The sequence below is a fragment of the Ixodes scapularis genome, unplaced genomic scaffold, assembly GCF_016920785.2.
Source record: "Ixodes scapularis isolate PalLabHiFi unplaced genomic scaffold, ASM1692078v2 PGA_scaffold6__148_contigs__length_123643588, whole genome shotgun sequence".
NCBI classification, from domain to species: Eukaryota; Metazoa; Arthropoda; class Arachnida; order Ixodida; family Ixodidae; genus Ixodes; species Ixodes scapularis.
Window position 1 is genome coordinate 90,875,312 of NW_024609881.1, and position 25,002 is coordinate 90,900,313.

General features: G+C 45.1%; 1 protein-coding gene across 1 annotated transcript in view; it reads right to left on the minus strand.

Annotated features, from left to right (window-relative positions):
• The window catches only part of LOC8039051 (brain-specific angiogenesis inhibitor 1-associated protein 2), a 32,378-nt gene extending 31,244 nt beyond the window's left edge, over positions 1–1,134 (minus strand). The window contains exon 1 of the mRNA XM_029970617.2: positions 1,078–1,134. Within this exon, the coding sequence (XP_029826477.2) occupies positions 1,078–1,128 (51 nt within the window). The 5' untranslated portion in view covers positions 1,129–1,134. The remainder of the gene's footprint in view (positions 1–1,077) is intronic.
• Positions 1,135–25,002: the final 23,868 nt, after the last annotated feature.

Consider the following 25,002-nt stretch of genomic DNA (forward strand, 5'->3'; position numbering starts at 1 on the left):
CTCCTTTGTACCCCTTGTTCTCCTTCTCCAGGGATTATTATTGTCATTCTTGTCCGGTTCGATTGCACCTTTGCGTTTAATTGCATTATCAACCTTGAAGCCTAATTCGACGGAGAAACGCTTCCCACTGTTTCCTCAGACCCCATGGGAACTCGAGTCAATGAATGTAGATCGATAGTTTTTTTAGGATGGATTTTGGCTGACAACCTTCTTCCAAGGCGCGCGCTGCGGTACATGTCCCTTGCAAAATCACGCTAAAATCACGCTTGTACGAGTGCTAGACTTCGTGACTGGAGTGAGAATCCCGGCCGCTTCGTAACCTGCTACACCATATTCACTAAGTATTTACGGAAGCATACTGAACTCACGGTACTGAAACAGTTACCGCGTCAACTTTAATGCAATTGTACTCCCTTGACGATTTAACGTATTTTCATGTTTGTGGATTTGAAGTCTGTTTTAACAAAGAGTATGTTTTATCGGTCCCATTTGTTAAAAAGAAACCGTGGCGTTCATCTGTAACGGTCATCCGTGACGGATGAAGACTTCACGGATGATCGTAACATATTCACGATCATCCGGGACGCTAGAACAACATCCGTCATGTTCTAGCTTCACACAAACTTTAAACTTAGAGTCATGTATAAAGTTCAGGGACTATTCAAATCGAACATAAGAAGGATGCCCCGACGAGGATCGATGTGGCCACCAAGCGATTCTTAGCCGATACCGTACACTAACTGAGCTAAGCCGCGCAAATGCTCGGAGAGCAGTTGCGGAAAGAGCACGCGCACGAGGAGCAGCTGCGCAGAGCACAGCTGCGTGGGAGAGCAAGCTTTACGTCACGTCCCATGGAAGTTTGTGTGCCCCCTCTTTGTCAGCGTAAAACTTGTGTAATATTAATTTTTTTTTTCAGAATTAGTTTTTTTTTTGTTAGAAAAGAACACTTCAAAGCAAAGTGCTCGGCCCAGCTTGCGGTTTCAGTCATTGATTACCACAAAAAACGTACAATAATATTTTTATTTTTTATTTTTTGACGCGAGAAGGAGAAGCATAGATTAAAAGGACAAGACTCACAATATTCATTTGTTGAGTCTCGATTTCTTTCTGGACATCCACCAGCTGCATCAATGCTGTTCCTGCGAAGAAAAAAAAAATAACGAGAATATAAACACCATAAAACAATAAATATATATGTTTGCACGTTTTATTCTCGCCATGCATCATCCATGGGTAACTTCAGCCCGTGCCAGTATGAGGCTGCATAGGCGACACACGCAGACCCCAGTTCGACTGCGCTAAGCCGGCTGAATTTGACACATTCTTTGCAGGACAATTGGTAATAATCAGTTACTTTTAGGAGTAATTTTAATATTATTCCTGCAAGCTTCTGTAGAACCTACTTATGAGAATATTTCTTTATTCATTTTGACGCCATGAGGGCTTAGATACATAGACCACCACGAATGCAGTCTGTTGTATTAAAGCAACAAAAAACACACTATTAATTGAACGTGGTGAAGTTGGCCACAATAATGGTTGCCTAACTCGAATGGAGCCCAGTAAAATGGATCATGAAGCGGTAGTTGTCACTAGTGATTCAGATTGTTCTAATTTCCATTATGAGGTCACGCCATTTCGATGTCATCGCGTCTTTGCGACGACGCCAGCGGTCTCTTGAGTGAGTTTTCGCTCCAGTTTTTGTTTGTTTGTTTGTGACACCTTTGAGTTTGTGTGACGTCATTGTAGCGGGTCTCCCACTTACTTCAAACCCATGCCATTGTGGACGAACCAACAGTTTTCTATTGCATATTGTAATAGTCATTGTGTCTTGCGTAAACAGAGATAATAGTGAGTTTTCACAGCTCCAATATCCTGCATTTCACATTCAATTCTACCGCAGCCAACGCAAGACCGAATCCTATTCGCGAATAAAATCATTCTGAAATTAATTTAAAAAACAGTAGGAACACTACTACATAAAAAAAAAAAAAATAGACAAAAAACGAAACCATAAAAAAAAAAGTTTAACCAAGAAGAACACCGTGCAGTGGGACCGCAATCTCTACGCGGTTTTCTTGCGCAAAATCTCAAATCAGGGATTAAAAAGAAAAGAAAGAAAAAGCAAACCGGCGTGCAATTAAGAAAATCAATTAGAATCTAGAACGTACCAAACCAAAATGTCGTTACAGCATTTTAATTACCCAAAATAAATCAGGCGATCGAGATAGCCAGGAATAGCTTCTCTCCTCTTCTCGCGTTAATTATTTATCTTTCCGCTCCGATTTCCCCTCCCCGTTATCGTAATCGCTGATTAAAGACCTTATATAATTTTCGCAAAAAAACAAAAGATGAGAAACAGAATAACTACATCTGTCATGACTCTCTGAAAAGGCTCGCAAGGAGCACACGCCAGGCACGAGATCAATTATACCCTGAATGCACGAACACACACGCCTGAACAGCTTCACACGCACACACACACACACACCCACTCTCTCGCGCGCACACAGACACACACACACACACTCACACACACGCACGCACGCACATATAGAAGCAGACATACACACACGTGTGCGCCACACACACAGCAAACATACATACACACACGCATGCTTGCGCGCACACACAAAGGCGTATAAATGTATAAATGTGGTGACAAAATGCACGCAGGCACATAAACATTTACGCTCGTGTTACAACGAGACCACACACGCGTGTTAAAAAAAAAAATCTTTCCTAACACAATTGTCGAAGCAAAAGGAAAGCTTACATGGTACGCGCGAACCGTTCGAAAATAACAAAAGAGCCTAGCGAACAAAGAGAAATGTGTTTGGCGCGGATGAATTTCAATTAAAGTTCTCTCCCTCTCTCTCTTACTGCGTAGAGTGAGAGTCTCACCGCAATCAATATTTATTGGAGCGGAAATATTTAATGGAGATTGTCTTTTACGCCTTCTCAAGACGCTTTCCTAATTAACCTAGCTTTAATAAGAAAATAGTAATAAAAAAAAGATAAAGAAGAACCCGTGAAGGAAGTGTATGAAACCCCTTGCGGATTAAAAGTGGCTTCGGGCAATATAAGAGAAACATAAAAACCTAATTTAATCTCGAAGAGGAAACAAAGTTCAGTCCAACCTAAGAACAAAATGTTTTAAATAAATTAGCTTAGAGAGATACTCCTAGCGGGTAGGGCTGTAACCAACAAAAAAACTACCTCGTAAAAAAAAAAAAAAAAAGAAGAAAAGTTGAATATACGCCGTGTTCAAGGGTGATTTTGGTATGGGGTTACTAATTTTTGTGCACAGAACGCGTGCGTTCCTTTTCGATACATTTTTATATCGTCACGAATGACAGTTGAGGAGGCAAGAATTAACTGATAAACTAATGGGTTTTAATATGGCCAACTTGTAGCAAAACAAAAAATACAACTGGCGTCGTTGTCGGTGTCGAAACAGGGTCGAGCGGTGGCGTAAGACTCACTGAATGCTGCGCGCAACGGATTCTATTACACGTGCCCTATGTTCACGAAGGTTCTAAACCAGAACAAACCCAAACTGTCGAGAATGCGCTGGGACGTTCTTAGAGCATTTATGAAACGACATCGGGTTGGAATGGTCATGACTTTAGAGAGGCGTACTGGTCCCAGTCTGGCCCAAGTATATACTTGCACGGACAGCCACTGATTAAGAAGCTTTTTGGTCGTGGTGGAATTGCGAGGATAAAAGGGGACTATTTCTTGCAGTCTTGCCTTCGTAAACTCGATGCCTTCGTAAACTCGATGACGTAATTGTGGGACCGAAACCACCTGCCTGACGACAGTTGAGTTGAGCTCATGGATTGGACACGACAACTGCGAGCACTCGACTTCGGCTCGTAAAAAATTCAGCATCGGCGGACACTCGGGCAGTGGCTCGTGTTCAACCACTGCGGTGATGAGAACAGCCCATCCCTAAAAATGCTTAGACCTTAGCACGCGTTTGCTACTTTACCGACTCCAGCGCGTGGCTATTATTAACGTTGGCGGCATAGAATAGGCACAGGGTCACGTGGCCACTTGTTCTGGCTCCGAGTTGAAGGGATGAACGACGCTCATATCTCTCGAATTCATTTGCCGACTGCCATTGCTTAGAAAGAAAAACTAAATCTAGTTTATTCGGTTACTAACGTTAGGGAGTGATTGCGAGGAGTATTTAGCAAAAGCAGAAAAATCGCTTCATGGCCCTTTCAAGAAGCGAAGACTGGTAAAATAGAAAGGGAGACTTTCCAGTTTCGTACCGCGGCCGACAGTACGGTACGATGGAGACACTAGGCACTTTTAGCAAACCGTTGCCGTGTTCGGCGTACCGCACTTCCGGAGCCTTTGAAGCATGCTTTTAAGCTCGCGTCCCGCGGTCACGTACCACCCGGGCGCGCGCTTAAAAGCATGCTTTGAAGGCTCCGGTAGGCGGTACGCGGTACGCGGAATACGGTAATGGTTCGCTAAAAGTCCCTAGTGTGGTACGCGGAATACGGTAACGGTTTGCTAAAAGTCTCTATGCGGTACGCGGAACACGGTAGCGGTTTTCTAAAAGTCCCTAGTGTGGTACGCGAAACATGCAAACGGTTTGCTAAAAGTTCCTAGTGCGGTACGCGAAACACGGTAACGGTTTGCTATTTGTCTTTAATCAAGCAGTGTTGAAAGTGCATCGTCAATTCTTGGTCACGGCGCTTGTTGTCTTTGTAGGTTCGCCATCGTCGGCTAAACCAATCGCACTCAATAGACAGTTTTAGTATAGCGTTGCTGGCTCTTACGTACGCAATGCGCAATAGTATAGCGTACGCTAAAAATGACCTGCTCGGAACGAATTTAGTTGTGCGTTACGTTTTCGAGTGAACACCGCGCGCGATCTTGGTTAGATTTGCTAGAGCTGCAGAATTCCGCGTGCTTATAGCGCATCCATGCTCCTGGAAAGAAATATTGAAAATGAAAACGTGTCCAATCATTTTATTTCCAATTAAACCAAGCCGCAGCTGCCTCGTCAAGCGCGCTTTTCTGCGGGGTACAGAGGTTACGAGGGGTATTCACACGAGGGAGAAATCCCGGGGATTTCTCCCCGGCACGCGCATCCAACGACGAAAACGTCAGGCTTTGCGATGTGCAAAAGCCTCGCGTTTTCATCTCGTGATGCGCGCGTGCCGGGGAGAAATCCCCGGGATTTCTCCCTCGTGTGAATACCCCTTAGGCCGGTTCAGACACTTGCGTTTGAGTGCGTTTGACTGCGTTGCGTCGAGAACCGAAAGCGAGTCACCGGCACATCTGTGCTTCGTGTGAAGCGTGCAATCCAATTCAAAGAATCATCTTAGCACGCGATATAAGTAGCGGGGATCTCCAGGGGTGCTATGTTGCGCTTTTTGCACTCCCAGGAGACTTGGAAGAGGGAAGTGACGTCAACGATGCAGCAAATGTAGATTGAATGTTGACAGAAGAAAACGAAATCAACACCCAATCTGCGTTTGCTGTGTCGTTGACGTCACTTCCCTCTCCCTAGTCTCCTGGGAGTGCAAAAAGCGCAACATAGCCCCCCTGGTTTCTCGCTGCCGCAACGCAGTCAAACGCAACTGTCTGAACCAGGCTTAAGAGTGCGTAGCCAAATTCGATCACGGAGCCTCCGCCAATCTTCCCTTTGAAACGGCACCTTTTCTCAATGCTATCGCGGTATGAAATTCATGACCTACTGATGTCCAGTACATAGCGAGAACTTCGGCGATTTCTTTTAGAGTCGCTCGTCGGTCGGCGATGAACTGTGCGAATAGGCTTAGCATTGAGCAGATCGCAGCGTTGAAGCACATTCCAAGCGGCGAACATTTTCACTGTGCACTCCTTCAGCTGCACGGCGATCTGATTCGACCGCCCTAGGTCCCGGAAAGAATTGCCGAGCTGAACACCACGCAATTTCACGTAACACAGAACTTCGAAAACACCACGTCGCCTTTGCTGCGCCAGTCGAGGTAACCGCCATCTTGAAACTGGCGCTCTCGCTGGGCCCGAGATCTCTCGAGAACATCCCGCAGAGCCCGCTAGCCCGCCACGCCCGCCACGCAAAATCCCCAGCGTTGCGTGCGTACGCAATACGCTAGCTCTTCTATTGCGTTCTGCGCACGCGCACTCCCGACCCGCAATTTTATTGCGTACGCAAGGCTTTAGCGTACGATCCACTAAAATTAGGGAGTTTTAGAATAGCGCACGCTAAAGCTTTGCGTACGCAAAGAATAGCGTCGTCGCCACTGCGCATGCTCCGAACGCAAACCAGGTTTTGCGCTTTGCGTGCGCAATTTTAGCGTGCGCTATTTCTCGGAAATAGCGTGCGTACGCAAAGAGTCTTTGCGCTTCTCCTAGGAGGATTCGTGATGAGAAGTTGGCTAAATCCAAGACGAGCACAGTTAAAAAAACATGGCGGCTTCCAGGATTATGTGGCATTCTCCATGCGGCGGCTGCTTTGGCGGCGTCGTGAGTGCGACGTCGGCGGTATCCTCGCGACTGCAATTTTCAATACGGGACGACATTGTACTCGGTTTGGCAGCGATTACCGACAACTTGATGCTTGCGACGCGCGAACATTTCACGGCGAAGGTATGATGTGCGAAGGTCAGTACACGAGACCTCTCTTGCCGAGGCGACGCAAGCGGACACGACCGCTCAACCGCTCACGTCGCGTTCTCATGTTTAAACAAATTAAAATGCTACTCTGGACCAAAAAACTCGTTTTTTTTTTTTCTAAAGTTACAGCATTTCGTGTGTGAAATAAAAATTTTTACTGTATATTGGTGGCGTCGCAAGCGCGAGATGCTTGGGCTTTTGCGTCGCGGCGGAGAAACGCTATTCTAAAACTCTCTTGCGTCGCGTGCGCTAATACAAGCGCTAAATTTAGCGCTAGCGTGCGCTAAAATTGCGTACGTTATTCTAAATCTCCCTACTGTCTAATACCACACTCGTGACTAGCGGGCTCGTGACTCGTGACTAGCGGACGAAACAAATACAAGTGCAATTCGTGTGCCCGACGGCGAAATTCGATAACAGTCACGGCCCCCTCGTCGAATGAAGTTGTCGATGCCATAGGCCAAGCGAAGGTCTTCGATGCTGCAAATGAAAGCAATGAAGTTTCTCGGGCTCGTTGAACTACTCCTTGCGAGAGTGGACAGACTAACAGCGGTGGTGAGGACTCAAGACAGTGATTTCCGTGGCTTTGTGGCCAAACTTACGAGCTACGAGCAAACGCGAGTAAACCGTTTGAAGCTGTAAACCGACTTCGCGCTGAGTTTGAGGCTTCTTCTTCGGTGTGCCGAGGAAAGCGGCAAGCTGCCTTCTCAAACGTCGTGCAAGTCGCGCAAAAATTGTCGAAGCGGGTAGGTTGACCGACGCTGTTTAACGCGATGCGCCTCCGGGAAGCAGCGCGAGGACAGCCCCGAGCTTCAAAGCTTCTGCGTCCCCCAACAAAAGAAGCCATTCGAGCGGCACCGACCGAGCGGCCACAGACGAAACACACGAGGGCTACGCAGTAATTCGACGAAAATAAAGTAACCATGAGAGGCGGCAGGTGCTAGTCGTTCCCCATTTCACGTGGTCTTTGGAGTCTTTGTGACTCACCTTTACGCAGACACGTCAATAGAAAATGTTGCCGAGGCTACCTGTTTACAGTGCACCAGGTGAAGAGGTAAGTTTGCCACTTATTCATCCTTCCACATTGCGGTCAATGATGACGAACTGAATGCTATCAGCGACCCTGAACTATGGCTTGAGTGCTGTCTCTATCGGTCGTTTTACGCTCCGCTGAACGACAACGTGCTTTTCTTTAACTTAATAAGAGCAACGAGGAAAATAATGGCAATGAATAATGCACCAGTAATGCACCACAATGTCCGTGCCATACAAGAAAAGGCTGCATTGTTGATGGAAAATTGTCTTGCTTTAAATTACGACATACATACTGTATTACTGAAACATGGTTGCGGGAGGACATTTCTAGAAGCCGAGTATTTTCCTCCCCAGTACGTAGCATATCACGGTGACAGAGATTACAAAAGTTGTAATCAAATACACGGAGGTGACGTGCTGATAGCAATCCGAAGCGATTTGAAATTCTTCCACGGATCTGACTTGTTTCTTACAAATGATAATGGGTGTAGACTCCAACAAGCTATAGTGCCCCACTCGTTCCAATCAATACCTGTCATGTTCCCTTCGAGGTAACTTGTATTGTAACTGATAACTGTTGCGCCAAGTGTCCGCGACCACGACTTTATTTTCTCACTCAAAAGGAAAACACCTAGAACTTCACAACTTCCTCGGGAACGTAGATTGGTCAGTCATTGAATCATGCAATGAAGACGTAGACAAACCGGTATCGATTCTTACTGATATTTCAGAGACAGCTATGAAAATGATAATTCCGACTAGCAGACGTGGTGCTACCATGCAGTGCTACCAATCACTACCCAGACTGGTTTTCACAAGAAATGAAACAGACTACGAGGAAAAAGGTACTCCATCAGACACATTACAGAAATACCAATAATCTGATGTGGTACGAAGAACTAAAATTATCTGATGAGCGAGTTGGTTATACATAATACAAACGGCAGCGCAAGGGACAAGGACAAGCAAAAATACGCAGACAGGACGAGCGCTGAAAAAAGACTTGAAGCGCTGAACTCACGACTGACGTTTAATGGAAAGGTTGGGAAGGAGAAGAAATATGTTACGGGTATATTTTAAATTTCAATCAACTACATAATTAGCCTCTGACGTGTTGTTAATTTTGAAACTGATAATATTATTAATCTTTTATTCTCATGATTATAGTGATTAGACTAAATACAGGAGACATTCAAAATTTACACTAAGAACAAGAAGATGACGGTAACTCTGAGACAATATTTACACATTAAAGAAAGAAGAAGGTACATCAGGGACAGCAATTAAAAAAAATCTAACTCTCTCGCCGACAGGGCTATCGATGCCGAACTTATGCAGGCCTGCCCTTTTGACATAATCACGTGTGCCACATATACTTCTTTGGTCCTTTGGTCATGAAACTGTTTGAGTACTTTCGTGTCAGAAAAAAATGGGACGCAACCACAGCCCCTAACATGCAGGGCTAGATGGCCCTCTCGTGAAGATTTATGGGATAGGGCATGCTCCCCGAGTCCCACCTTGACACACCTCCCTGACTGTCCCAGATGCCATGTTCCGCATGATAACCAGATTTCGTAAATGATGCTGCTGCGGCAGTCAGCGGTAATCATGCACGGAAAGTTGGTGACTGCCGCGTTTGTGAAGTTTTTGCGTATTTCTTTTCCTCTACGATATATTTTTCGAACAAAAACAAAACGACAGGGGGCATGACATTTTTCTGGGGTTCTGAATCTACCAGCGACCCGAGCCACGTTTGTGAAGTTTTCGCGTATTTCTTTTCTACTGTTTTTTAATTTTGCAGCAAGCACGGCTGTAAACTGCACACTTTATGACCAGGAAACGAATACCTATGAATTTTCGAGCTTAGCAATGCCGACGTTCTGGTGGTGAACCTAGCGTTATCACCAATAAAATTGGCTGGGTCTGACGGAATTCCATATTCTATACTTAAGGGGGGGGGGGGGGGGGCGGTGACTTACTGACTCCGGTTTTTATCTTGATTTTTAACCGCTCTCTGAAAGACAGGCTATTTTCGTCGTCTTGGAAGTTTTTACAATACTCCGTTCATCCACAAGGACTACAAGCTCCTCCTTCAGCGCAAGATTTCTGCCCTTGCTAACACAAGTGTGAACAAGATGGCATGCGCAACCAAAGCACTGCGGAAGGCAGCGAGCTTGCGCTGAAGGCGAAGCTTATAGTCTCAGCTTAACGGTGAACGGGTTATATATATCAACAGGTAAGTATTGTCCAATCTCACCGGTTTCTTAGTTTGCAAAAATATTCGAAAATGTGAAGCATCGTCATCTTATTCAGTTTCGTTTCTTTGCGGCGCATAAGCATGCATTCAAGGGCGGCGGAGAAAAACTCACCCGAGAAAAGCTCACCGAAGATAAGCTCACTGAAAAACATGTTACCGGAGAAAAGCTCACCGCACAATTGTTTGATGCGGAGCAAAGCCTACCGGCCTTTTGACGGATGCCGAGAAAAGCTCAACAACGAATCTCAGAATCGAGCGTTCACTCGAGTGAATTAAGTTCACTCAACAGAAGTATGCTGGGATGCCTTTGCGCATGCGGTCATTCTGCACTTCATTAGCAGAATTTATGTTTAAAATATAAAAACGCCCTGTAACACGCAAGGCGTTCCCCGACGAAAATAATACAAATTTCAATAAACGCTAATTAAAAAAAAAAAAAAAAAAAATAACGGGAAATATTACCACTGTAGAGGGCTGCAGTTTGAGTAGTTTCTAGATATTTATTTATAAAATTACCTTTTATGCAGCCTACTGACAACGCATTGTTAAATTTCTACATTTCATCGTTTGTTTAAAAAGCAGTGGTTTCAATTCTTGCCGCGTTCAAACGGAAAATAAAAGAAAGGTCGTGTTCCTCTGTCCCGGCTACGTCAGAATTAAATATGGTAAAAGTCACGCAAAACGAGAGCTACAGCTAGAATGGAGAATAAAACTCAAGATGACTTAAATTGTGATTTAAATCAGATTTAAGTCAGAAGGATGATTTAAATCAAACCTTCCCCGCCAAAATAATCCCACAAATATTTGCTTCATTTACCAAATACAGAGCATCAGCACATGCTCTGTATTTAAATCAAAGAATCATCACACAAGAAAGATTTATAACTCACTGAACACGAGCAAAAAGCACTGGTCTTCGAAGCTAATCGATCCGTCGAGCTTTATTTCTACCCCCGACTTCGTACGTCAGTTACCTCACATCTTTTTGCAATCCAATGAGAGCGGAACATATAGAAACGAAAACTGGGAAAGTAATGTCGTATTGGCTATAAAACCAAATCGCGAAAAAGAAAACTAAACTGTTTTTGTTCTTGTATAGCAGGGTTTTCATGAACAAAAAGTTGTTAAAATTGCAGCGATTCTTTTTTTCCACATTGTTTTCAGTGATCAAAGGAATTGATGAGAAAACCTGGCGTGTTTAAAAATACATATAGCGATAAATAATCAATATTTTCTAGCTAGTGAAAATAGTCTAATTGAAATCAAATATATTTGACTTAAATTAAAAAGAAGGTTTTTTTTAATCATTTTTGTCGTATTTTGCCCACGACAGAACGACCTGATGTAATGTGTATACCACTGCGTGATACTGTCAACATAAAAAAACGACGGGCTTATTTTTCTTGCATTTTAGTGGTTGCCATGAAAACTACTAGTGCGATGGAAATTGCTCATTCGGGGCACAAACTTAAAGGATAAAAGTTGGACGCTGATCAACCCCTTCTCTAAGTAAAATGCGAAAATTCTCTTCGCGCAAACTCTGTTGCACGCTGCACCGTCTGAGAGGCGGCTGAAACCTTGCAAGCACTACTGCTATTAATTGATATTGATAACAATCCTTTTACGTAATGATTTAATTCTAGGTGAGCTTCTCTCCGGGACTCTCAAAAGACTGGTGAGCTTTTCTCCGGACGCCCTCATAAGTGGGCGAGCTTTTCTTCGGTGAGCTTATCTCCGGTGAACTTTTCTTCGGTGAACTTTTCTCCGGGATTCTGCATCAACATATCTTTATGCCCCATCGTTCTGTAGAAACAAACTTGGTTACGTTTACAGAATTCCTGGGCCGGTTTGCTCATCTCGCGGCTGAGGCCGCGGTTGCGGCCAAGGGGAATTTTTATGCCACGTGACCAGTCTCTTGGGGACATAGAAGTACGTAGCGTTCTTGCCTAATGGCAGAGGCATTCGTGTCGCTTCAAGCACATAAGTTTGATTTTGCGCACAGAAACTGACCGCATAGGCTTGCTATTTGAATATAATTAATTGCAGCCTCGCATTTCAAGAGCAGTAGGTAAAGGTAGGGCCGGGGAAGGTCGATATGAGCCCAAAAGTAAAAAAGAAAGAAATAACGCGATACCGAAGCAGTTGCATATTCGTAATATATCTGCGACAGCAAAGTTACTTCGTTTCTGTTGCAGTCGAGCGGTAACGAAGCCGGTCCTTATCGTGACGGCGTGAAAGTTCTTGGTTCGAGTCACGCCATAGCTTAACTTTTTTTTTTATGGTGAAGTTTTTTTAATTTTTACTAGACACAACTGCAGTGTGCGTTAGAACTAAATAGGCGCTTGAGTGTTATTCAAAATGGTCATAGCAAGCGCCTTATATACTCAAAGTTCTTTGAGAAAACTGCTCTTTTATTGTGCATTTGAAATGTTTTTGTCAGTATTACTCTTTGAGCTATCTTGTGTGCTTTTCTCTTTATTATTTCTTTTTACAATGTCGCAGATCATACTTTATTTGATGTTTTATATTCACGTTCGATAATGTTTTTAGTTTAATTTTTCTCACGCACCAATTTCTTTTCTCGCGGCATATTTTGTGTAACACCTATTGTGCATGCTTTTGTCTGTTTGCTATTTACGTTAGAACGCATATTTCGGACTAGAGGTGAACCCTTATGTAGGCCTGCGGGTCGTTTTAGGAACATTTGCAAAAGTAAAATAAATAAATAAATAAATCACCGAACGAGTTAGGTTCGCCCACTCCGCTTTTGGGCATGCGCATGCGCAGAAACCAGATTCGTTTGAAGTGGAGCGCCTCTGCGCATGGGCCGAGACAACAACAGCGCCACCTCAGCAGCGTCACGTCAGGGCCGTGCGGTGCAACGATATTAAATTGGAATGTTTTTCTCTTTACACGAGCCTACTGGCAGTCTGGCACTAGTGGGACACAAGGATACTCCGCACGCAACGCCACTGGCCAAGAAACTCCTTTGTTGCGGTGTCATTTCAAGAACAAAAGCGAGCGTTTTCACTCAATCTCTCCTTCGTGAAACTTGATCACGTAACTGGGGGATCGCAGTACCGCCCAGTGACGATATTTTGATGCGGCTCATAGATTGGACCCAAGCATTGTGTGGGCACTCGATTTGGGCTCGTGATAATAGGTAGCTCCAGAAGCATTCGGGTAGTGGCCCGTGTCCAATCGCTGCTATAAGGACAATAGCCGAACCCTTAAGAATGTCTGGAACTCAGCGCGTGTCCTGTGCCTTGCTAACCCCAGCGCGTGGCTCTGATCATTTTGAGACATGGAGAACCAACTCGCCCAAGCCGCCGTTATGTCCAGCTATGATCAACATTGGCGGCAGATAATCGGCTCCAGATCAGATGGCCGCTGGTTCTGGCTGCGAGTTGAGGGGGTGAACGCTGCTCGTTTTAGAGCGCAGCTCTTCCGGGTTGAGCGACGTCGGCGTCGGCATAACCGCGCGTTGCATTATGGGACGTTTCCCATAATGACGTCACACGTGACGTCACGTGTGACATAAGGAGGGTACAATTTTCCCGCTAAATTTGGCAGGAAAATTTATGACTAAATTTGGCGGGAAATTTTTTCGTTAAATTTAGCGGGACGTATCTCATAATTACGTCACACGTGAGCTTTCACGTGACGTGTCACGTGAAATTGACGTTTGACGTCACACGTCAATTGAACGAAAAAATTTCCCCGCAAAATTTAGCGGGAAAATTTCCGCTCAGTGTAGCGGAAAATTTAGTGAAAATTTTCGGCTAAATGGGAGGGGAGCAGGACAGGAGGATGGGAGGAGGGGGAGGAGGCGCATACCTCCCCCTCCGTGCCCTCCCCTTTTCCTTCTCAAGAGCTGCGCTCCAATTCGGCATTACGAAGAATTGTAAACGTCTTTAATTTCTTTTTTTTTTTTTTACATTTTTTTCTGCGACTTTGATTGCCTGTGGTGAAAAACGAACGGCTGTTTCAGGTCATTAACTTCAGGGATCCGTTCCAAGCGGTATTTGGCCAAAGTACTAAAATCGTTTAATCGTTCCTTGTACACGAGGCCCATAAAAGAAAAAGATAAAAAATAGTTTGGAAGGATGGCCCGAGAAGTGAAGAGTTTTAAGCAAAAATCTCGTGACGCCCACTTCGCAACCTTTCGAAGAAAATTGCGCTGCGGCGCGCGGCGCGGACGTTGGTTGTCATAGCAACCGTCTAGTCGCAAGCCGGTCGTAACGCACTCATACACTAACTACTGCATCCTCAAAGACACAAAACTTCAGGTTAACGACGCGTCGTACCACATAGCATAAAGCACGGACTGTATCACGCAAGTTATTGCGTTAAGGCCCCGTCACACTGCTAGTACGCCACGCTAAAGACTGGCGGAAGACACTGTCAAAGGTGTGTTTCTTCTTCGTATGACACGGTCCTATCCACACTGGACAGACGAAAACAATGGCCTGCAGACGCATCTTCGAAGCCTTCATACGTAAGAAGAACACTGTAGTAAGAAGCAAGCGGGCTTCGAGCATGCATCAGGTGTGTGCGCAGATTATTCTGTCAGCATGTCTACACTACAGTGAACACCATATGTTTTTTGCACCATGTATATGAGCGGTGTGATCGCAGCCTTGGGCCGAGGTCACACTGCGTATACATTGTGTACAAAAGGACAGTCTGCGTACAGATTCGAACGCGAGCTTGTGTTTGCAGACTTTTTTTTTTTGTATTATTCATGATGCCCGTGTCCCACAAAAGCGACATACAGAAACAAAAAACAACGACAAGCCTCAAACCAGAGTCTTTCGCGATTTGAGCGGCTTCGTAGAATAAAGGAGGCACGCGAGGGTATCTTTGGCAGGCTTGCAAATTCGTGCTTATACTTCACGAGCACCGAACGACTAAACGCCTGTGAAAGGTACCATCGCGAGCATGCTGCATGGGTTCGAGGCTTGTCGCTGTCTTTTGTCTCTGTCTGTCGCTCTAATGTGACACGTGCATGAGAAGTGTGACACCTGCTTTAGTCTACGATACCATATATATCCGTGAAACAGTTGCACTCAATATTTAAGGGACTTTCTTTGGCACATCCTTGTGCACGCGTCTCTACTCGGCGTCGAGTCTTTCGTGTCGCGCTGTCGAAGGCTCGCGTAGCTTTCGCGGTGCTCCACAACGCTGTCGAAGCAGATTGGGCACACACTCTCGCGGCAGTTCCAGGACTGCAGCACTGTGGAAGCTAAGCTAGTCTTAAGAACGTAGCACGAAACAGTCGACGCCGAATGTAGTTAAAAACCGAAGGGGAACCAGGCCCTTGTAAAATACGTCTGTGGTCACTGAGAGGATTAAAACGGCAGCTATAGGTTTTTCGGTTGTCCCCCGCCTTCAGCGCGAGCTTCCTGCCTTCAGGAGCGCTTCGGCGTCTCCAGGGGCCTTGAGCGTGCACGCGTCGCTAAAGCACGATGGAAGGCAGCGAGCGCGTGCCGGAAGTTGGGCTTTTGAAAGAGGACGCCCTGCCGTTGTCACTGTAGATACATCATTTTCAGTCTTACACCCGGAGAAAATATTCTGTGTATGAGAAAACAGTGACTGGAAGTAACTAATATAATAGAATATTTAGAGTTCAAGCAATAAAACAAAATTGAACTCTCATGCGACAAAGCAAAGTATTTGTATTTGCGAGTGTAAAGAAAACAGCAACAAAAAACAGAAAAAAGGAATCAAGCTAGTGCAGACTGCCATCCCAGTTAAGTCTGGCGGGGTATCATCATCACCATCATAATCATCATCAACGTCCTGTAAATGGCGATGCTCACGCCGCGGCGTCATTTCCAGTTTCCCCTTTTCGTAAATCTTTCCAAGCGTCAACTCAATTCTGCCTTTTCTTTGGTTGGTTTTGTTATCTTCACTTTCCGTTGCAAGCTTTTGCGTGTATTTTGGAGCGAGATACACTGCCAAAACACTACTCATTTCGTTCTAAACAAAAACAAAAACAAAAACAAAACAGGTGGCTTGTACAAACAAACACGGATACACTATAAGCACATATAGAGATACAAGAAAGAAAAGATGGCGCCCGGAAACGACGCTCAGGTACTTGCGTTGATGACCCCCCCCCCCCCCCCCCCCTCCCCCCGACACCACATTTTTACTTAGATTGTAACTCTATAGAGAGTATACACAGCCAACGGCGGCTTTCCCCCTTCCATTATTTTAAACTCCATTTCTTTCGAGGCATCCTCACCTCTAAGGATATGAAAATAACGTTCCCAAAAAGGCTTTGCAATGGTTTTTATAAAGCTCCGTTCTTATACATCGGATCTTCTTAAGATATTTTTTTGGTCTTTTTGTACGGCATACTTTTAAAATAATCACGAAGCAAGCGTTACAGCACCAAAGATTCTAGTCGCTCTCGTCAGATGGCGCGACATGGTGCCGCGATGAATACACAGTTTGTAGTTCGAGCCAGAAGGCTTAAATCTTTTACAATCACGCTGTGTATTCTATTTGAGTAATATCATAAAGTACTAGAAATCGGCCAATAAAGCCAACAAAAAGTATTATGTTTCTAGGAGAACATAAGTTTTACATTAAAGTATGGGTAACTGGCATATTGTAAACACGATCAAATAATCTTTTTTTCTTTCTTTTTTCGTCGTACTAAACGTTGCGCGGTGGCCATTCTATTTTACATAAAACTAGGTAAACTATGCCGTACCGTTGATCAGGACATTAAAAGATAATCATGATCGCGAAATTAATATCCTTTACGGCGACTACTAAAAGCCAAGAAACCCAAGCTACAAGGAAGCTTCAGTTTCTTGGGACATGAAATTCTAATAAAGTCTCTAAAAACGGACACGATTAATAAAACGGCGAACTTATATTAATTAAGGCGATGGACCCAGTGATAATTATTAAACCTCTCTGCGTGGCCTAATTGTAAAATTAGAGATTAATTTTAAATTAACCTATAATTTAGTGCTAAAAAACGGGGGTAAATTCCATTAAATAGAGCAAGGAAAGTTCTCGTAGTACTCCGACGAAGCGAACTGAAAAGAAAAACCTTATGCATTGGACAAAAAACCAAAATAGAACAAAATTACTTTATCCAATGAGGCGTTGTGCTGAAATGAGAGAGAGAGAGAGAGAGAAAGAGAGAGAGAGAGAGAGAGAGAGAGAGAGAGAGAGAGAGAAATAACGTAAACGGCATAATGTAGTAAGGTAGCGTTCTTAAAATTAGTACTGCCACCCGTGAAGACATGCTAGCCGTTTCTAAGACTATAATTACCATAGTTTCTTGTCGATTACACACAAAAAAAAAAAAGAAAAGAAAAAGCAGCCGTCAAAATAAAGTGTTTTCTTTTTTTTTTTGTGACCAAAACAGGACAAAATTTAGTAGCGAAATCGGCTTGTTAAGGCATTCTTCCATCACCCGCGTTTAGGGCGACTCGTGGAATGTTTAATTAGACTGAGAGCACACATTCCGAAATCTTTCGTGGAGTAGACGCCGTCCAACGTTCGTCTTAAATCTTTCTTAAAGAGCCCATGAAACGATTTTGTGAATTCGGCTCGATATTACCGACCATGAATCTCGAGGCTCTGGAGAAACGAAGCCGCTAGCTAAGACTTTGTCTTCGCTGCGAATTTTGCTAAGTATTTTTTTTTATCTGAATAAAAAAAAAAAGAAACGTATCCTCAATCAAGTTAGGAATGCGATCTAGAAAATGAGCATTAGAAGCAGTCGTTATAATTTTCTGGTCCGGTACTTTTTTCATGTTATTCTTTCTCTGGCACATACACAAACACAAGCACGTGAACCCAAATGTATGTATGTATGAATGCATCTGGGATTCTGGGTGCATGTATGCATGTATGTATGTATGTATGTATGTATGTATGTATGAATGTATGTATGTATGTATGTATGTATGCTCGTGCGCGTATGCATGCATAAATGTATGTATCCATGAGTGTATGAGCGTAGGTATGTGTTTCCGCTAAAGTGGTGAAGGGTGCACATTAACTCAGCTAATACCCCTTTTTAAAAACTAAACCGCCGCATGTTTTGTTCTTGTAACACGTCTAAAAAAGAGTGCGTTACAACAGGTGATGTTATCATTCCACTTTGATCAAAACATTAGTCTTCTTTCAAGTACATACATACACAAAAAAATAGCGAGCAAACATTTCCGTCATCGGTGCCATTGCTTATAATTTACAATATCTGGTGTTTCAATCACCATTTTTCGTTTTGTCTCCGGCTTCAGTGTCACTTTTTTTTTTTCCGCCAACCAAAATGTGACAAGCTAGGCCTGGTCGAAGCCGTCACCGTTTTTCACTCGCTCTGCTGTCTGGTGACAGCTGCCGAAACTATTTATCTCTCAGAATAAAAAATAAATAAAAAAAAAAAATAAAAAAACAACATAGAGAAGCTACTTTCACCGCCACCTGATGGACGACACTGACAACAATCTCACATCGAGGTCGTAGCCGACGACGTACCACGCCATCCATTTATTTCTGTGAGCACACACTGCGTTTGCTTTTGGCTGTTTTTAAGGATGTGAAGTTTGGAAACACGAGCAGTTGTAAGTGAAATGGACGATTGTCATGGACGGTCTTCACAGAAAACGACACCATCATCCTACGACATGAAACATGAAACATTGGCGTGATCTATGTTTCGGGCTTGCATTAAAATATTTTATTTTTTGCTCGCATTACCATAAAAATGATTGATTGATTGATTGATTTCTAGAGGAAGCTATTCACAGTGATGATGATAATGATGATGATGATGAGTCTGCGGATCCAGAGGAGACAACGCCACCTAGCGGACAGGACGCGACGGATAGAAGCGGGAAGCTTCCGCCTATCCACGTGGGGAGCGAAAACTGGCGCGGCCTATCGGCCGAATTGTGAAACAGGAAAAAGAAGGGTCATTTTCCCAATATGAAGTGATACCAGGACGTGACGCTTGCTCCGTAGTTGGTTTCTCAAATTGAAGGGGGAAAGAAAATGCTGATCGTTTAGTTTTCGCACCCCGTCGCCCGAGATACAGATTAATCAACGTCAAAAGAATTAGATCGCGACTGTTCGTCTGGTAAATCCCGAGGTTCAACCTGGCAGCCGAGGAACAATGCTCGAATACGCAACGCGTGTGAATAATCAAACTATAGCGTCCTTAGCCTTTGATAGATTCTTTCTAGAGAAGAAAGCGCAAGGAAACATTTCGGGCACATGTGATAGACCTTAAAGGTACCCTTCATCAGCCATTGTTGCCGTCTTGTCTCTAGAGGCACCTTTTTGGTCCTCGAGAGTTCGGTTCCTTTAAAGTGTGGTGTAAAAACGACAGCGAAGGAGTTGTTGAGATAAATTATGACAAGGAAAGGAATGACTGCTAAATAAATACTTCGCTTGAGAAAAGACGCCTATAAAGTCACCATATGTAATTAAAAGAACTAGTTATAGAAATATCGAGTTGTTTGTGTGTAGCTTGTGAAAAGCTCGAAAGATAACGCATAATGTAACAGTTAGTTGGAAACAAATAAAAAAAAATCACGATAATAAAAGTGAAAGAAATGATGACTTAAGGACATAAAGAATGATTGTTTCACTGTATTGAGGTTTCCTCACTTTGTAGTTCTCAGACATTCCACTAGACGGCGCTCGGTACAGAAAAAAAAGGTTCATTAAATGCGCGACGTTGGAGTTGCGAGTAGGGCCTGTCCACACAAAACATGCGTTATGCGAGCACGTGTTTAAATGGGGGGGGGGGGGGGGGGGGGGGGGGGGCGGACATGACGTTTTTCAGTCGCTTCCGGTTGTTTCCGTACGCTTTCTAGCGTGCACGTTTCTGTAAAAAAAAAAAAGTAATTTGAAACGGCTAATGATTCATGACAAAGGCCATTGGACTTTAACGGCATGACGAACGGGTGATGATTATTTAAAGTAACCAAAAACACGTATGCTCTGTGTGGACAGGCTTTCAGCTAATTGGGAATTCTTATAGTCTGACGCGTTGCCACAGGAATTCTGTTACCTAGATGTGTACGAAGTCGAAGGTGTTCTTTGTATTTTCGATACCCTGTAGTGGCAGCGCCATCGCACAAACACAGAGTCTTGAGATAGTCGTGAAGGAAGCGAACTTGCCTCCAGCACTCAGACCTCAAAATCCTGCAGATGAGCTTGGTATGGCCGCTCGGTGGTTTTAGGCAGCCGAAGAGGCTTGCTACTTCTGCTGGTGCTTGACCGTTCTTAAAGCAGGATGAAAGGTATCGAGCGCGATATGTTAACACAGCTATGAGGTTCACGCAGACGATGGGTTGATAGCCGTTGCCGTTGAAACACGCTAAATAGCCCGCTGTATAAGAAATGAACTGAACTAAAGTGGTGAAGCTGGCGACTTGGTTCATGACTTTTAAAATTTAAAGTGCTAACAAAGACAAGGACAAACGGGAAGGCGAACGGGACTCGCTCGTCCTGTTCGCCTTCCTTTTTGTCCTTGTCTTTGTTAGCGCTTTTAACTTTATAAAGCACTCGTCCTGTTCGCCTTCCTTTTTTATCATTGTCTTTGTTAGCGCTTTTAATTTCCTAAGTCATGAACCAACTCGACCGCTTTGCCACTTTACGTAAGCTACTGACTGTTAGTTTTCTCACGCTGCGTTTACAGTTACTGTTGGCAGACAGTTTTGTGGAACTTTATTGCGCGACACGGATGCGGGAATGTCACTCGACAAAGTGCTGCTTCGCTTTGCTGGAATGATCTCATTTTGTAGAGTTACTTCGTCTCGTTACTTACTACGCTCTTTTACAACTTGTGACATAGCTTTTGTGTATGTTAGAGTATGTGTATCTAATATGAGCGTTCAGTATGAGAACGATAGAACGGTAAGTAACCGTTAATATTTCCCAAAATAAACGAGCTCACGTTCGCACTACGCGCACACATCTACGCACGCGCGCACAAACCCCCAAAGACACACACACGCAGAAACAAGCAAACTACTGCCCTTACACACTCGGTCAAGACCGTACGCACAAACTAATGTGCGCATTCACGCAGACGAAACTCCCATTCACGCGCGAGCGCACAGATGGGCAAGCAAACGCCCACAGATCCCCAAATCCGAACGAGACAACTAACAGAAGACAAACGAACTACGAACGTGTACTGCGTCAATATTGTCCTTCGACGGCTCCTCGCTAGTCGACGCCATTTGCTTCTCTTGTACAAATAAGCCTGATCCCTAATGTACTTCTCCGTCAGGGGAAGGACGGAAACGTCTGGCAGAGGAACCCAAATGGAATGACTGTCCGTCCCATTTAACGCACGAACCCTTCGAGTGATATACTATAATGAGACCTAGTTGGGAGCTACATCAGTTAAACCAGGTTTGTAGGTCGGAATTCTGACACTATAGTCTATGGCAGGATGGGAATGGCAGGGTGTGCAGTTGGAACCCCGGGCCTCCAGCACGTGATCCGTACGTCTTGGCTTTGCAGCGCGCTGGCGTCGCGCTCGCTCTGAGACGCTGCGGTTTGAGAACGCAATGACTCAGAACATAGCCTCCTGTATGCTGGCAGATCGGATCGAGAAGCGGTCGTTGAAATGGAAAAGGTGGAGCGGCAGACGACGGATGAGAGGAGAGCCACGTGACTGGCGCCCCGCTGCGGCGAGACGCCGAAACACACTTCTCCCGAGCGAACAAGTGTGCTTTGGGTCCTCGCCGCTGCAAAAGCTGTGCGCTGACGTCCAGGTACTCCGAGAAATGGCTCTTTGATGCTCTCTGCTACAAGACCCTCGCGCTCCAAATCTGCGACCGGGCACTCTATGACTTCGTCGTCGAACTGCCAGGCTTTGCGAGTATAGAGGAGGCTATGCTCAGATCTTCCATCGTTGCTTTTTACACCCTCCGTCGAAATTGTCGCCGGCCATCGATAATCGTGATCGTGTCGTCACAGATAGGAACCACAGAAACGTCTCGTCGTCAATAGGTAATTTGGCTGTTGCCGTTTTTTGAGACAAAATCAGAAACTGGAGGAAGCGCCAGACAGTGTCAGACAGTGCTGTGAAACCTCAATTTTTTTCCCCTTTCTGGTGGTTGGTGTTTTCGCTGTAGGTGCAGTACTCGCCGTCAGCTTTTCGGCGATGTTGTAAAAACTATATGGCCACAAACAGGATGAGCGCACGGAAACAAGGTCTTTCAGTCGTCCCACCTTCGGCACGTGCTTCCTGTTGTTGTTAGGGTGCCTTTATGTGCGCGCTTTGCTTAGGGGGATGACATCTGGGCCGACTTGCTAGAAGCAGCGTCTCAGCTGAGACGGGGGTAAAGAAAGCACCGCCAAAGCCAGCGCACGAGCTGAGCGGGACTCGAACTGCGTCTCAAGACGCTTGCGAGCCCCAGCCTTAGCAGTACTTTATTTAGCGAAGTCTCGCGAAGACGCTGTTCTAGCAAGACGACCCTGATCATTTTGTTCCGAACGCCTTTGTTGTTGTTTTTTTGTTCCGGAATGCGTGAAAGCTCGTCTGCCGGCACGAGCTCTTGGCATTGACAGCGCTACGGCGGACTTTTATTGTCGGTTATTTCTTTGTATTTTTACAGAGAGCACGTGCTGTCGGCATCGGCTGCTGATTACAGAACAGAACAAGGAAGCACCATAGATGATGCTTCCTTGTTCTCTTAGTTGATTGAAGTTCTTTTGTTGGGGCTGCTTCGTGCGATATTTCCGGCGACAAGCGTGGTTTTCGGGGTTTATATGTTTCTGGAGGGGGTCAAATTCGACTCTGGGGAGCGTGTTCCAGTAAGGGTTAGAGTGGGGGATTGGAGGGAGGTTCTTGGCGAAGGTGTGGTGTGTGAAGGCCAATACAAATATCTTTTTTTTCTTTCAGCTGACGTGAGCAGACACGATCGGTCAACCGCTCGCGTCGACCAATCGTGTCAGCTGAGGACCAAATTACTCTGGACCAAATTCTTGTTACAGCGAAGCTGTATATGACTCGTAGGTCGGGTTTCTTCGTGTCCGTCGACAGAAAACCATCGCGCGTGCCTTATCACCGTTCGCGCACGCCTTATCATTTATCGTGTGATTTTGACACTTGTTTCAATAAGAAAACCACAAAACAAGTGTCAAAACCACGTGATAGATTATAAGGCGCGTGGGAACGACGATAAGCACGTCGCGCTTCCCGCATGCGTTTCGCGGTAAATATTTCGCTTGCATAAGCTGCCGCGGCAACGGGAGAGTACGAAGTGTGGAGCGACTTTACAACAAAACATGCGGTAAGCGCTACGTGCGAAGCACGTAGCGCTCCCCGCATGCTGCTTTCGGTAAAAAATTGGGGTTGCATGAGCTGGGGGGGGGGGGGGGGGGGGGGCGGCAACGGGAGCGTACGAAGTCCTTCATATATAAAAAAAGTTTTGGTGGAGTGTATGTACTTTTATAAGTTTTGGTGAAGTGTATTTACAGCAAAGGGTATAAACCCTCTGCTGTTTACAAACATGAACTGCGCTTGCGTCGCAAGCGACCTCTGGTCGCACCGACTTTGCAAGCATGTTGAGCTTGCTTATGTGATCAGTGCTAGAAAACATAAATGCTACACGGACAACAAAGTTGGAGATTTAACGAGGGCTTTCGGTTGTTCAATATTACATCTTGGAGGAGGCAAGTTGGTTTACAAGAATACTCAAAACATTTGAGCAGATCTCGCACTCCTTTGTTCTTTTATCGTTTACCTTGAGAATTGGCGGTTAAAAGTTTCATCTACATTTCTAGCAGCGGTGTTCAGGTAGCCTTTGTTCATCCTTTTTATAAACCGGAAGTTCTGTGGCATGTCAAAGACTGGAGCACCACCTGGTGGCGTTTGTCAGGAAAAAGATCTATAGTGCAGTGGGCAGTCGTGGCAAGTGATGCCACAGCTTCCCTGTCCTGCCACCTTCACTGCGTGGATTGGAGCCTTATTTCTCGAGTTACATCATTCCGTGTGTGAAATGAAAGTTGTTACTGTATCTTGGTATCGTAATTGCACGCGCGAGATGCTTGGGGTTTCGCGTCGCGGGCTAGAAACCCTCTTCTAAAACTATCTTTCATAGCGTACGCTAACGCAAACGCTAAATTTAGCGCTAGCGTACGCTGTACGAGAGGAGCTGGCGGCTTTGCTAATGCAAAGTACGTGGCCCTAAGTGGATTAAAGTCCCTCTATCCTGGGAGAAGTGGCGCCATTCATTGTTGTAGAAATGCTCGAGACACGTGCGGCGCGCCACTTCTGGGAAGAAGATGGCGTCTGAAATCTAGCTCAGTGCTGCACTTTGATCTCCTCAAGGGCTGCACGCTGCACGTGCCTCTTGCATCGACTCACCTCGCGCTACTTCTAAAACATGACGGGGCTTTAACGTGAAACCGCTAGCACTGTACCGCTAGGGATGACATTTTACGGTGAAAGGCCCAGACCGTGTATTCTATTTGCGACGTGCGCGATCGAAAGCGTCGCTGTGGTCGACTTGCCACGATTGGCCGAATGCTGGCTATGACGTCAGCAAAGGATTCCTCATCGACGAAAATAAGACAAATGTAAGAACTTCGATTTTGACGGTGTTGGCAGTATTGGTTTAAAAGCGCAATGATTTGAAGCTTCCACCGTGCTAATTACAAACACCATCGAACTTGTTTTTCACAGGGTAATGACGTCACGAGAGGTAACCAAACGAGGGCGCCACCCAAACATTTCGCCGCTAATAGTTGAATTCAGATAAAATAACGTCACAACCCCTCTTTTATTTTTTTACTTTTTTTTTGTTGCAAGGGAGCGTGTGAAGCAGCGTCTCACGGCTCGCGGTCTTGGCATCTTAGCTTTGACCTGTGCCAACGCCCGCGCTACGGCGGCGTTTCGATTTTTGCTCTTTCTTCGTTTTTTTTTTCTTCCCGGTGATCGCGTGCGGTAGCGGAGCCGACACTGTTCTACGCACGTGCCAGCAGCGTTCCAATGCCGAATTCCCTTTGGCGTCCTCTGTGACCACCGTCGCGAACAGCGAATCTTTTTTGCGCCGGCTGTCTTCGGG